Source organism: Pelobates fuscus, chromosome 3 (assembly GCF_036172605.1).
Source record: "Pelobates fuscus isolate aPelFus1 chromosome 3, aPelFus1.pri, whole genome shotgun sequence".
Taxonomy (NCBI): domain Eukaryota; kingdom Metazoa; phylum Chordata; class Amphibia; order Anura; family Pelobatidae; genus Pelobates; species Pelobates fuscus.
In genome coordinates, this window is record NC_086319.1 from 210720833 (window position 1) to 210734299 (window position 13467).

The 13467-nt window shown below is 42.7% G+C and overlaps 2 protein-coding genes across 2 annotated transcripts in view; one reads left to right on the forward strand and one right to left on the reverse strand.

Annotated features, from left to right (window-relative positions):
• The window catches only part of RELL2 (RELT like 2), a 435084-nt gene that overhangs the window by 165696 nt on the left and 255921 nt on the right, over positions 1–13467 (reverse strand). The gene's annotated exons all lie outside the window — the stretch shown is intronic.
• The window catches only part of FCHSD1 (FCH and double SH3 domains 1), a 134430-nt gene continuing 124147 nt past the window's right edge, over positions 3185–13467 (forward strand). The window contains exon 1 of the mRNA XM_063446222.1: positions 3185–3277. Coding sequence (XP_063302292.1) covers positions 3185–3277 — 93 coding nt within the window. The remainder of the gene's footprint in view (positions 3278–13467) is intronic.

Here is a 13467-nt window from a genome sequence, read left to right on the forward strand (position 1 = left end):
GGGCCGGGCCCCCTCCCAGAGTAAGTAGTCAAACCGTTTAAGAACAGTTTGACAACTTACCTGGGGTCTGCTGGGATATGAGGCTGTTGTAGGGTATAGGAGCAGTGGTGCAATGTGTAAGGGGTGCAGTGTGTGTGAAAGGTTCAGTGTGTGTGAGGGGGTGTAGTGTGTGAATGTGTAGGGTGTGTAGGGTGTGTGGGGCAATGTGTGTATGAGGGGGCTGTGTATGTGTGTGGCAATGTTAGTATGGGGGGCTGTGTGTGTATGGGTGGGCAGTGTATGTGTGTGTGAGGCAATGTGTGTAAATGTGTATATGGTGTGTGGGGGCAGTGTGTGTGTATGGAGGGCAGTGTGTGAATGTGTATGGTGTGTGGGGGTAGTGTGTTTATAGGGCTAGAGTTCACTCTCACCACTGCAACCACCAGGAATCCCTGGTGGTCACAGTGTTGAGAGTGAACTCTAGCCCGTAGCTCCAGGGCTAGAGTTTACTTTCGCCAGAGCCGTAATGTTGCCGTGGTAACCGCGGCAATGATCTGAGCTCGCGCAAGAAGGACCCAGAGGAGCTGCAGGCTGAGCTCCCGGGTCCTCTCTTCCTCTTACTCCCCCCTCCCCCTCTTCTTACCCCCCTCCCCCTCTTCTTACTCCCACCTCTTCTTACTCCCACCTCTTCTTACTCCCACCTCTTCTTACTCCCACCTCTTCTTACTCCCACCTCTTCTTACTCCCACCTCTTCTTACTCCCACCTCTTCTTACTCCCACCTCTTCTTACTCCCACCTCTTCTTACTCCCACCTCTTCTTACTCCCACCTCTTCTTACTCCCACCTCTTCTTACTCCCCCTCCTCTTCTTACTCCCCCCTCCCCCTCTTCTTACCCCCTTCTTACTCCCGCCCCCCTCTTCTTACCCCCTCCCCCTTACCCCCTCCCCTCTTCTTACTCTTCCCTCCCCCTTCTTACTCTTCCCTCCCCCTTCTTACTCTTCCCTCCCCCTTCTTACTCTTCCCTCCCCCTTCTTACTCTTCCCTCCCCCTTCTTACTCTTCCCTCCCCCTTCTTACTCTTCCCTCCCCCTTCTTACTCCCCCCTCCCCCTCTTCTTACTCCCCCCTCCCCCTCTTCTTACTCCCCCCTCCCCCTCTTCTTACTCCCCCTCTTCTTACTCCCCCTCCCCCTCTTCTTACTCCCCCTCCCCCTCTTCTTACTCCCCCTCCCCCTCTTCTTACTCCCCCTCCCCCTCTTCTTACTCCCCCTCCCGCTCTTCTTACTCCCCCCTCCCCCTCTTCTTACCCCCTTCTTACTCCCCCCTCCCCCTCTTCTTACTCCCCCTCTCTTCTTACTCCACCCCCTTTCTTTTTACCCCCTCCCCTCCCTTTCTCTTTTTGCCCCCCCTCCCCTCCCTTTTTCTTTTTGCCCCCCTCCCCTCCCTTTTTCTTTTTGCCCCCCTCCCCTCCCTTTTTCTTTTTGCCCCCCCTCCCCTCCCTTTTTCTTTTTGCCCCCCCTCCCCTCCCCCTTTCCCTTTCTCTTATTGCCCCCCTCCCTTCCCTTTCTTTTATTGCCCCCCCTCCCCTCCCTTTCTTTTTTTGCCCCCCCTCCCCTCCCGTTCTCATTTTGCCCCCCCTCCCCTCCCGTTCTCATTTTGCCCCCCCTCCCCTCCCGTTCTCATTTTGCCCCCCCTCCCCTCCCGTTCTCATTTTGCCCCCCCTCCCCTCCCGTTCTCATTTTGCCCCCCCTCCCCTCCCGTTCTCATTTTGCCCCCCCTCCCCTCCCGTTCTCATTTTGCCCCCCCTCCCCTCCCGTTCTCATTTTGAGCCCCCCCTCCCCTCCCGTTCTCATTTTGAGCCCCCCCTCCCCTCCCGTTCTCATTTTGAGCCCCCCTCCCCTCCCGTTCTCATTTTGAGCCCCCCCTCCCCTCCTCTTTTTGCCCCCCTCCCCTCCTCTTTTTGCCCCCCTCCCCTCCTCTTTTTGCACACCCCTCCCCTCCTCTTTTTGCACACCCCTCCCCTCCTCTTTTTTGCCCCCCCCACCACCCCCACCTGTAGCGTGGCAGAGCTGCTGTGCGGTCCGCGTGCCCGGCCGGAGTGATAGGAAGGTGCACACTGAGTGTGCATCTTCCTGTCAGTCCGGCCGGGTACAGGAAACAGAAACTCCAGTTCCGCGCGGAACAGGAGTTTCTGTTTCCTGTACCCGGCCGGACTGACAGGAAGGTGCACACTCAGTGTGCACCTTCCTATCACTCCGGCCGGGCACCGCGGACCGGAGTGCAGCTCGGTCACGCTACAGGGGAGGTGAGAAGCTGCAGCCGCCTGAGGCTCTTAAGAGAGCGCTCAGGCGGCTGCAGCATTTAAAGGGGCGGCCGGGCCCCCTGATGGCGGGCCCCCCTCCCGGCCGGGCCCTCGGACCATGTCCGAAGTGCCCGACCGGTCAGTCCGCCCGTGTGTGTATGTTTGGAAGCTACTCAGTAGCTGTAAAAGGTTTTAAAAACTGATGCAACTGCAAAATGGCCTCCTTCATTATGAGAAAATAGTTATATCTCTAAGTAGCCATGACCGCTTATTTTCCTGTTTGGAATACAAACTGATGTTTTTGTTTTTTTGTTTAGTTTAGCTTTTTTTTTCTTTTAGGAATGTAAAATGTTTGTTTACAATAATATTTTCATTCAAGGGCAATAGCATTGTACAGAGTAACAAAATGGAATTAATGCACATCCTTGGACAAACTGATCAATCCGCTTACTATAGTGGTTATGGTGCAGTTTCTGACATCCAAAACTCCACCCCTTCAACCAGCAATGTCATTGGAATTTGTATTTTTTGTATGGTTAGCTGGCATTAAAGGGTTACTCCAACCACCACGACCACATCAGTAATTTGAAGTTGTTATCGTGGTAGAAGTATGTATGTGCAATGTTTTACCTGAAACACTGCACAAGCAGAGGTATTGTTAATTGTTTTCTGTGATCTAGTTGCACTTGACACTGACAGTAGAGAACTCTATTCTGGACTGACTAATATCAACTCTGTGCATAAAAAAAAACCCATCTGTGATCAGTGTGCACTGCATGCTGCCCACAGACATAAAAAGCATCTGGAAAGGGAAGATGGCTTCTCCCACCTCCCTGTCCTATCCAATATTTGTCTCCCCTGCCCTCCCTCCTCCTACTGCGCTGTGAGCGGTTTAATCAGTGAAATGCTTCTTCATGAAAACCGTTTGATTGGACCTCAGCAAGGCTACTGTGACGTTGGACACAGCGCTAGAAGCTTTGCCCGGTGCTGGATTAAGGTAAATAAAGCCTTAAAGGACCACTATAGGCACCCAGACCACTTCAGCTCAATGAAGTGGTCTGAGTGCCAGGTCCATCTAGGGTTAACCCTGCAGCTGTAAACATGGCAGTTTCAGCGAAACTGCTATGTTTACATTAGGGTTTAGATTGACAGCCGCTAGAGGTGCTTCCGCGCTTCAGTGAGAAGACGCCAGCGTCCATAGGAAAGCATTGAGAAATGCTTTCCTATGGACTGACTGCGCCCGCGGCTCTTGCGGCTGACGTCGGAAGAGGGAGGAGAGTTCACAGCGCCAGAGCGAACCCGGCGCTGGAGAAAGGTAAGAATTGAACCCCTTCCTCCCCCTTCAGCCCGGCGGGAGTGGGACCCAAAGACCCTATACAGCCAGGAAAACTAGTTTTCCTGGCACTAGAGTGGTCCTTTAATTTGGAATGCTTTACAAGTGTTCTTTTGAAGGGTACCATGATGAAAAATGCCAGTAGGGCATTATTCTCTGATTTGGGGGAAAAGGGTTAACCCTTTCAGGACCGCTGACGGTTCAGGACCGTCAGCGGTAAAACATGCGTTTGGACCGCTGACGGTCCTGAACCGTCATAACGGTCTGGGGCTACTTACCTGATCGCCGTCGGTCCCACGGCGGCGATCAGTGCTCCACCCGGTCCAGGGGGGTTGCCTGTCTGCCCGGGCAGTCCCCCCTCGGCAGATCAGGACCCTGCGGCCATGTGATCACTCGATCACATGACCGCAATAGGTGTCTGTGTATCTGCCTGCAGGGGGACTGTCTGTGCTGACAGGCAGTCTCCCTGCAAGTGAAAAATCCAAAAAATAAAGTTAAAAAAAAAGTGTAAAATCAGTGTAAAAAAAATAATAATAATATGTGTATATATATATATGATATATATACATGTATTATATCTATATATAATATATGTATATGTATCATATATATAATGTCATATTAAGTGTATTTTTATATTTATATATACGTATATTAATATAAAAATACACTTATATTTAAATTACACACGAATATATACAATATATATAATTGCTATATATATGGTATATATATTATTATAAAATACAAATAATATGTTAATAAAAATAAATAACAAAAAATAAAAATAATTTTTAATAATTATAAAAAAATATTTATATATGCAATTTTATTCTAACAGTATTTTGATATATATATATATATATATATATATTTATATCAAAATATACTTAGAATGTAATGATATATATATATATGTATAAATAAATAAATAAAAACAATACGAAATATACATATGTCCATATACATAATTACATAAATAATTTCATAAATATACACGTAGACGTCAAATATATAAATATGTATATATATTAAAATTCTACATGTGTATTTATGTAATATTTTTACCTAATTAAGTAATTTTAATGATTGCAATTTGAGGGACCTGCCTGCCAACCCAGGCCGAAAGTCCAGATAATTTAATTTGCTAGCACTGTGTTTAACCCTGTAACTTTCTATGACACCCTAAAACCTGTACATGGGGGTACTGTTTTACTCGGGAGACTTCGCTGAACACAAATATTAGTGTTTCAAAACAGTAAAACATATCACAGCGATGATATTGTCAGTGAAAGTGAAGTTTTTTGCATTTTTCACACACAAACAGCACTTTCACTGAGGATATTATTGCTGTGATACATTTTACTGTTCTGATACACTAATATTTGTGTTCAGCGAAGTCTCCTGAGTATAACAGTACCCCACATGTAGAGGTTTTATAGTGTTTGTGAAAGTTACAGGGTCAAATATAAGGCTTGATTTTACTTTTTTTTTAATTGAAATTTGTCGGATTGGTTAGGTTGCCTTTGAGAGCGTATGGTAGCCAAGGAATGAGAATTAGCCCCATGATGGCATACCATTTGCAAAAGAAGACAACCCAAGGTATTGCAAATGGGGTATGTTCAGCCTTTTTTAGTAGCCACTTAGTCACAAACACCGGCCAAAGTTAGCGTTTTTTGCATTTTTAACACACAAACAAATATAAATGCTAACTTTGGCCAGTGTTTGTGACTAAGTGGCTACTAAAAAAAACTGGACATACCCAATTTTGAATACCCTGGGTTGTCTACTTTAAAAAAATATGTACATGTTAGGTGTGTTTCAGGGATTTATGACAGATAACGGTGTTACAAGGTCACTATTGATACATTTAAAATATATATATATTGAAACAGCAATTTCCTACTTGTATTTATAGGCCTATAACTTGCAAAAAAAAGCAATAAAGCATGTAAACACTGGGTGTTTTTAAACTCGGGACAAAATTTTGAATCTATTTAGCAGTTTTTTTCATTAGCTTTTGTAGATAAGTAAAAGATTTTTCAAGTAAAAGTCCAAAAACATGTTTTTTTTTTAATTTTTCACCATATTTTATTATTTTTTTTAAATACAATATTGGACATAATACAAATAATGGTATGTAAAGAAAGCCCCTTTTGTCCTGAAAAAAACAATATATAACTTGTATGGGAACCGTAAATGAGAGAGCGGAAAATTACAGCTAAACACAAACACCACAAAAGTGTTAAAACTGCTCTGGTCCTTAACGTACAAACATCGCAAAAACAGGCCGGTCCTGAAGGGGTTAAAGAAACAATTTAAGTTGTGAGAATTCTTCATGTGAGCCTGTGTGAATGTGGTGGTGTTTAAATAGGAAAAAAACCACATCATAGGATTTTTAATATTATGTTAATCCCCCTATTATTAAAATATATAACCACTGCCAGAGATCCAGGAATAATATCCAATTGCCGGGACTTTATAAAAATAAAAGGCAACTTTTTTAATCGGCATACAAAATAAAAAACGTTGACATTTCACTTTTACAACAAAACCTTAATCAGGACAGCTTAATACAACAAGCATCCATGATTTATATACATTAAAATAAAAGCGGAAAATAAAAATGTTGTAAGCTGATTATTCACTAAACATCAATTTCAAGTCTCACAGAATGTAATGTTTATTTTATTTATTTATTTTTTTAAACGCCTCATCTAGGCAAAAAAATGAGATATACTTATAGGAGAAATCAATCAAGTGTAGAAATATGCACTGCTGTATTTAAAACTCTGTTCTAGAACTGAACTCCAATATATTACCTCCTTGTCAGCCATTGTTATTAACAAGAGAAACAAAAACAATGTTCATTGCATGTGTGCCCAGAAAAGTGACCCTTCCTCTTTTAACAGCTGTTGGCCAAATCATAGTGAACAAATATTTTGGATGTATATAGCTGAGAGGGTGTAATTTTGGGGTGTTGGGGAATCTTCTTCTTTTTTGTCAAAACTCTTAGGGGGAGGTTCTGTTTCGAAAGCATTTGCATTCTAACCACTACAATAAGGTATTGCGCTAAGGGGCTTAGAATGAAAAACATTATTTAAAAAATATAATAATCTAAGATTCAGAACATGCTTACATTTCAATTCATTGCACATTTCCATTGGTTCATGATTTTAAATATCATATGGAAAAATATAGCCGGACTATTTAAACCCTTTTTGATATAGGTATAAAGCAATAAAATATAATAGAAAATAATAATTCACACAAGGCAACAGAAGCTGTTGTACTTTTGAAAACATAATGTTTTACAGTACTGATGTCTGCCTCAAGGCAATTATGATTGCATTTTTGTGATGATAGATTGCCTTATTGATTTTGCATATATACATTTCTCTTGAGGAGCTTTCATGTGTGAGAATGTATACATTGCTGAAATCATATGAGCGATTTGCTTACAATTTACCCTTGTCGAAACATTTATATTGAACATTGCATTTGAAGTAGAGGGTTTATTCACTAAACAGCAAGTTGTCCTACGTTGGTAACTGACTTAAAGGAATACAAACATGTTTTCTTAACGCTATAGTGCTGAAGTTTAAGTTTAGGTGACCAGCCCCCCCTCTGTACAGTAAATGGGTGATTTACTCTACTTTTCTCCGCCACGCTGGTCTCGATGCAGCTGGCTCTGCGTCTACAACCAAGATAATTAATATTGATAATCTCCATAGAAAAGCATTGGGCAGCTATTGTGCATGCTTGTCAAGACTCTGCACTGTGCAAATCGTCATCTCCTCATGGAGATACATGATCTCAGAGAATATAGAAAATAGGTGCTACACACTGTGCAGCACTGACCAAGGAAGCACTTCTAGTGGCTTATACCCTCACCAAACATTGCTAAAGATGTGGGACTTCTAATCATGAGCACCTGTCATTAGGTATGATCTCTATTCCGTTCTCCTATTGCCGATATTCGCATGGAGTGTCTGACATTATTGCATATGACATCACCACGCGTGCATTTGTGGGTCGCTACTAGCGATCTCTAAAATGGAAAAATGGCAAACAGCGGTAAAAGGGGAAAGCCAAGAGGACCAAAACGTCATGAAGAGCAATGGATTCAAATACACCATAATGTCCTATCCTACAATCATAGCCAAAATCCCTGTATCAAAATTCATCTGTCTCAGTCTCCATCATGTGGTATGGTGTAACACAATATATATAGTACAATGGTATATTGGCAATATAAAATATAGAAGATGGAGTAAAATGTGTAAACGAAATATAACAGACTATGTGAATGTATTCTAGTATAACACAAATCCAAAACTAATGATGAAAAATAAATATAATTTAAAATAAATAAATACGGAGGTCCCAGATAAAAAACTAAAAATAAAACCGTAAGTATAAAAAATGTAATGTAAATAAAATAAATAGAAACCAATGAATGAAAAATAAATAATATTACCAGGGGAGGTGGTGGCAGATACATGTTCGGAGCCAGGTAAATTTTTAAACCGTTTTTTGACAACTTAACTACTTGCCCAGAGTAAGAGCATTTCTCACACAGAGCTTCTGATATATTTGAAACAGTTTATATAATTTAGTGGTTGTCAGACTGTGAATTTATGATTTTATAAAGGTGTTTTCATTATTATTTTGTGTAATTAATTTGTGTACGATTGCACACACAAACTCCCAATAAAATACTATAGAGGAAACCTAAACCACTGAGTTCTCTATTCTTGAGGACAAGGACAGCGATTGTGGTGAGACCAAAAGCATAATAAATCTCCCCACAGTTCGAATAGAAAAATGCCTGTTATGCATCACTTGCACATCTCAAGTTGGACTTTGAGAAGTCATCTTTTTGGTGTCTGGGATAGTTGAGTAAATATGATTTCTCGAGTTTCTGAGCCGAAGGAGAACGTCTCAAAATCCAATTTCAGATATGCTGGTGATGTAGAACAGTGATACATATCTGTCTGTGTATCTATCTATCAACTCTAATATATCAAGGCTGTTAATTTTAGTCTGCAACTAGTCTCCTTTCAGGCTTCACTTTTCGTTTTGTTTGACAGTACCATCCTGTTATCTTTGGCAGCATGCATCTGACCTGTTCTGGATATTGATGTTTTTTTGAATTATGAGAAACATAACTTTATAAAGAGATATGAGTGCATGTAGGAAGGGATCATTTCTAATGCTTGAACATATTGGAGGACAATGGCGCATTACTTGGATTTCACATCAGTAGATAGAAGTCTTTGACAAAAGGGTGTGGTCCTAACCACCAAAGTTTGTAAGTTCTGCCCAGAGTGACTCAGTCACAGGGTGGGTGGAATACTGCACATGTTAAAGTAGAGTAGGTGGAATACTGATGGAGGACACCTTCCCTTTCCGAGATCATGTTTTATTAACTGGAGATACAGGAATATGGCTGGTTCCCAGATATGTTAAGATGTCATTCATCTAATTTTCCCCGTCTCTTCCAAAGTATATGGATTATTCAATAGTTGTTATTCTCTTTTGAACCATCACTTTTTCAAATGTTACACTATTATGTTAAATGTTGATAATTCCCTATATTTTGGGTAACTCCTGTTTTTCATGTGGTACTACATTTTCATTTAATTTGGTTTAGCAATTTACATCATAAACTCAGTTCTGTAAACATAAGCAGGAAAGACGGCCAAAACAAATCTAAATAAATCCGTAAAATGTATTTGTTGTGGTGTTCTGACTTAAAAAGGAGGGAGTAGGATAATAAAATACTGAATAGGGAGATGGTGGACCACTAAGGGGAGGGTATGAGGGAGATGGTGGACCACTAAGGGGGGGGGGGAGGATGTGGGAGATGGTGGACCACTAAGGGGGGGGGGGATGTGGGAGATGGTGGACCACTAATGGGGGGGGGGGGAGGATGTGGGAGATGGTGGACCACTAAGGGGGGAGGGGGGAGATGAGGGAGATGGTGGACCATTAAGTGAGGGAGGGGGGGATGAGGGAGATGGTGGACCACTAAGTGAGGGAGGGGGGATGAGGGAGATGGTGGACCACTAAGTGAGGAGGGAGATGGTGGACCACTAAGTGAGGAGGGAGATGGTGGACCACTAAGTGAGGAGGGAGATGGTGGACCACTAAGTGAGGAGGGAGATGGTGGACCACTAAGTGAGGAGGGAGATGGTGGACCACTAAGTGAGGAGGGAGATGGTGGACCACTAAGTGAGGGGGGAGATGGTGGACCACTAAGTGAGGAGGGAGATGGTGGACCACTAAGTGAGGAGGGAGATGGTGGACCACTAAGTGAGGAGGGAGATGGTGGACCACTAAGTGAGGAGGGAGATGGTGGACCACTAAGTGAGGAGGGAGATGGTGGACCACTAAGTGAGGAGGGAGATGGTGGACCACTAAGTGAGGAGGGAGATGGTGGACCACTAAGTGAGGAGGGAGATGGTGGACCACTAAGTGAGGAGGGAGATGGTGGACCACTAAGTGAGGAGGGAGATGGTGGACCACTAAGTGAGGAGGGAGATGGTGGACCACTAAGTGAGGAGGGAGATGGTGGACCACTAAGTGAGGAGGGAGATGGTGAACCACTAAGTGAGGAGGGAGATGGTGGACCACTAAGTGAGGAGGGAGATGGTGGACCACTAAGTGAGGAGGGAGATGGTGGACCACTAAGTGAGGAGGGAGATGGTGGACCACTAAGTGAGGAGGGAGATGGTGGACCACTAAGTGAGGAGGGAGATGGTGGACCACGAGAGGATCAATAAAGGGGGGTGGGGTGAGGAAGAGAGGATCAATAAAGGGGGGTGGGGTGAGGAAGAGAGGATCAATAAAGGGGGGTGGGGTGAGGAAGAGAGGATCAATAAAGGGGGGTGGGGTGAGGAAGAGAGGATCAATAAAGGGGGGTGGGGTGAGGAAGAGAGGATCAATAAAGGGGGGTGGGGTGAGGAAGAGAGGATCAATAAAGGGGGGTGGGGTGAGGAAGAGAGGATCAATAAAGGGGGGGTGGGGTGAGGAAGAGAGGATCAATAAAGGGGGGTGGGGTGAGGAAGAGAGGATCAATAAAGGGGGGTGGGGTGAGGAAGAGAGGATCAATAAAGGGGGGTGGGGTGAGGAAGAGAGGATCAATAAAGGGGGGTGGGGTGAGGAAGAGAGGATCAATAAAGGGGGGTGGGGTGAGGAAGAGAGGATCAATAAAGGGGGGTGGGGTGAGGAAGAGAGGATCAATAAAGGGGGGTGGGGTGAGGAAGAGAGGATCAATAAAGGGGGGTGGGGTGAGGAAGAGAGGATCAATAAAGGGGGGTGGGGTGAGGAAGAGAGGATCAATAAGGGGGGTGGGGTGAGGAAGAGAGGATCAATAAAGGGGGGTGGGGTGAGGAAGAGAGCACCACTAAGGGGGAGAGGGAGGAATAAAGAGGACCACTAAGGGACAGGTAGGGGAGTGGAACACTGAGGAACAGGGAAAAGAGGAGAGAAACCATGCAGGGGCAGGGGAGAGCTCTGAGGGACGGGTGGGGAGAGCACTAAGGGACGGGTGGGGAGAGCACTAAGGGACGGGTGGGGAGAGCACTAAGGGACCGGAGGGGAGAGCACAATAAAATAAAGAGCTGATCCCCTTTCAGCCCTTATCCTACACCTTCCCACAAATCCTACCTTTTACACTACACACATACACAATGCATCCTTACACATACACCAAAACACACAATGCATTCCTTCTTACAGACACACTGCATTACATTACATACATAGAAACACATCTTGCATTCCTTACACAAAAAAACACATTCACACAATGCATTCCTTACACACAAACACACACTGCATTCCATATACACACACTACATCCCTTACACAAACTGGTATCCCTATACACTAAATTTTATAAGAACATACACACATTACATCCTCTACAATAACACATCTCCTACACACATACACTCCATTCCCTGTGAGTGAACTGGTGTCTATAGCCTGTCCCTACAGGCTTTTTAATGTAAACACACTGCCTTGTCAGATAAAAGACAGGACTGGCGATGGCCCATATGGCAGCTCATATGAGTGGGGCATTGTGATGTCAGATGGTGGGCAGAACATATGGGGGGGGGGGTGCGGCACATTTTTTTTGCCTTGGGTGCATGGCTCAGTGTGTTAAGACTAAACACACTAAAGTAGTGAAGTGGTTAGAAACATTCCTGCATATCAAGTACCTTGTGGCAAAATGATATCATACTAATATGAAGGCAAGTACAATAACCCTAAAATGCAGTGCATTATATACATAGACTTAACTGCCTGCCCATACTATAAGGTCCTAACATCCGATGAGTAATCAGTGATGCCTAGAAATGGGGAAAAAACAAGAATATTTATTTATAGGTTTAAAAACACTTACAAGGGTGTATAACATAAATCACCATATATGATAAAAGTCCAGCAACAAACCCGGTTACTCAATTTAAATTTAAAATAACACAGTGGGAGAAAATAAATTCTAAAGTAAACACACTGTGCTTCAAGATCTGATTGAAAAGGAAACCTTTTTCTTCCACAGAGGTTGTATGAGGTACTGCAAGTAGGGTTGGCTACTCCGAAGTAGTAAATAATTGAGCAGTGATAATACAGGGACATAGTCTATATACAAAAAGTACTTAAGTTGTTTTGGTGCTTAGTGCCCTTTTACACAAGATGCAGAATATTCTTCACTTTTTTTAAAAGAACACTCCTACAGCATCCTATAGTGGTTATGGTGCCAAGAATATGGTCCAGCACACAGTGTTGATTCCAATAATCCCTTTTTATCACTATAAGTGCATAGGCAAAAACATAATTGACTACTTACAATGGGGTTGCTCCAGGGTACTCTTGGTACTATAACTAGTTCAGTACACTGTTGTGGTGCTTGGAGTGTTCCTTTAAAAATAAATAAATAAATAAATAAAGCTTCAATTTAAGCTCACTAGATAGTGCTGCAGTATCTTTCGTATCTGTTTGAATCTACAGGTTTCATTACCAGCTGGGTCAATTCAGTCATTACTGGTTAATACATTTTAATGTTATTTAGTTTTTTTTCTTTTTCTTTTAGAATAAAACTGCGTTTACAGAAAGGGCAATACATCCCATAAATAGTTTCCAGTTGAAGCAGTAAAGTAGCAGTTTCCCACATAGCCCCCTATTTTTTTTTTTTTTTCACCAACAACTTCAGTTTGTGTTTTAATACCCCATCTTCCTTGCTTATTTGTATTTTGGGTTTTTACCTTGATTGTATTATTCACTTCATAGAATAGGCAATATCCGTTATGACAAACACTGTAGGTTTCATAAGGTCAAAGATCATTGCATGTGCAGTAACAGAAAAACCTGCAGATCTTTTCTGATGTTCTCTCAAATATGTCGAAGTATTCATTACTTCTCCATGATGTATGTATTAAGATAGACTCTAGCCAGCTAAGCAAATTAGATTTAGGTGTACTATGGTTGCTGCATTTTAAAATCTATATATTTTAGGCACCTACCTCTATACTTCCCTCACTTCATGGCAGGCACAGTCAGATACTGTAATAGCAGGTTTATATCCAATTAAAGCTTTCCTTCCTTCCGGAGATGTGAATAACTTTGTCACATTACAAACTGGAAAGTTGTATTCATATTTTTACCAGCTAACAACACTAATTTTGTAATCAAAGCAAGAGACACTACATAAAATGATTTGCGCCATTTTAATTGTTTGTATACGTTTAAAGGAGAAGAGAAATACACGTGGTGGGTTACTTATTTATTTAAAAACTAATTTCTTATGGTTTTTATTGTAATATTTTTGGAGGTGTTCTGAG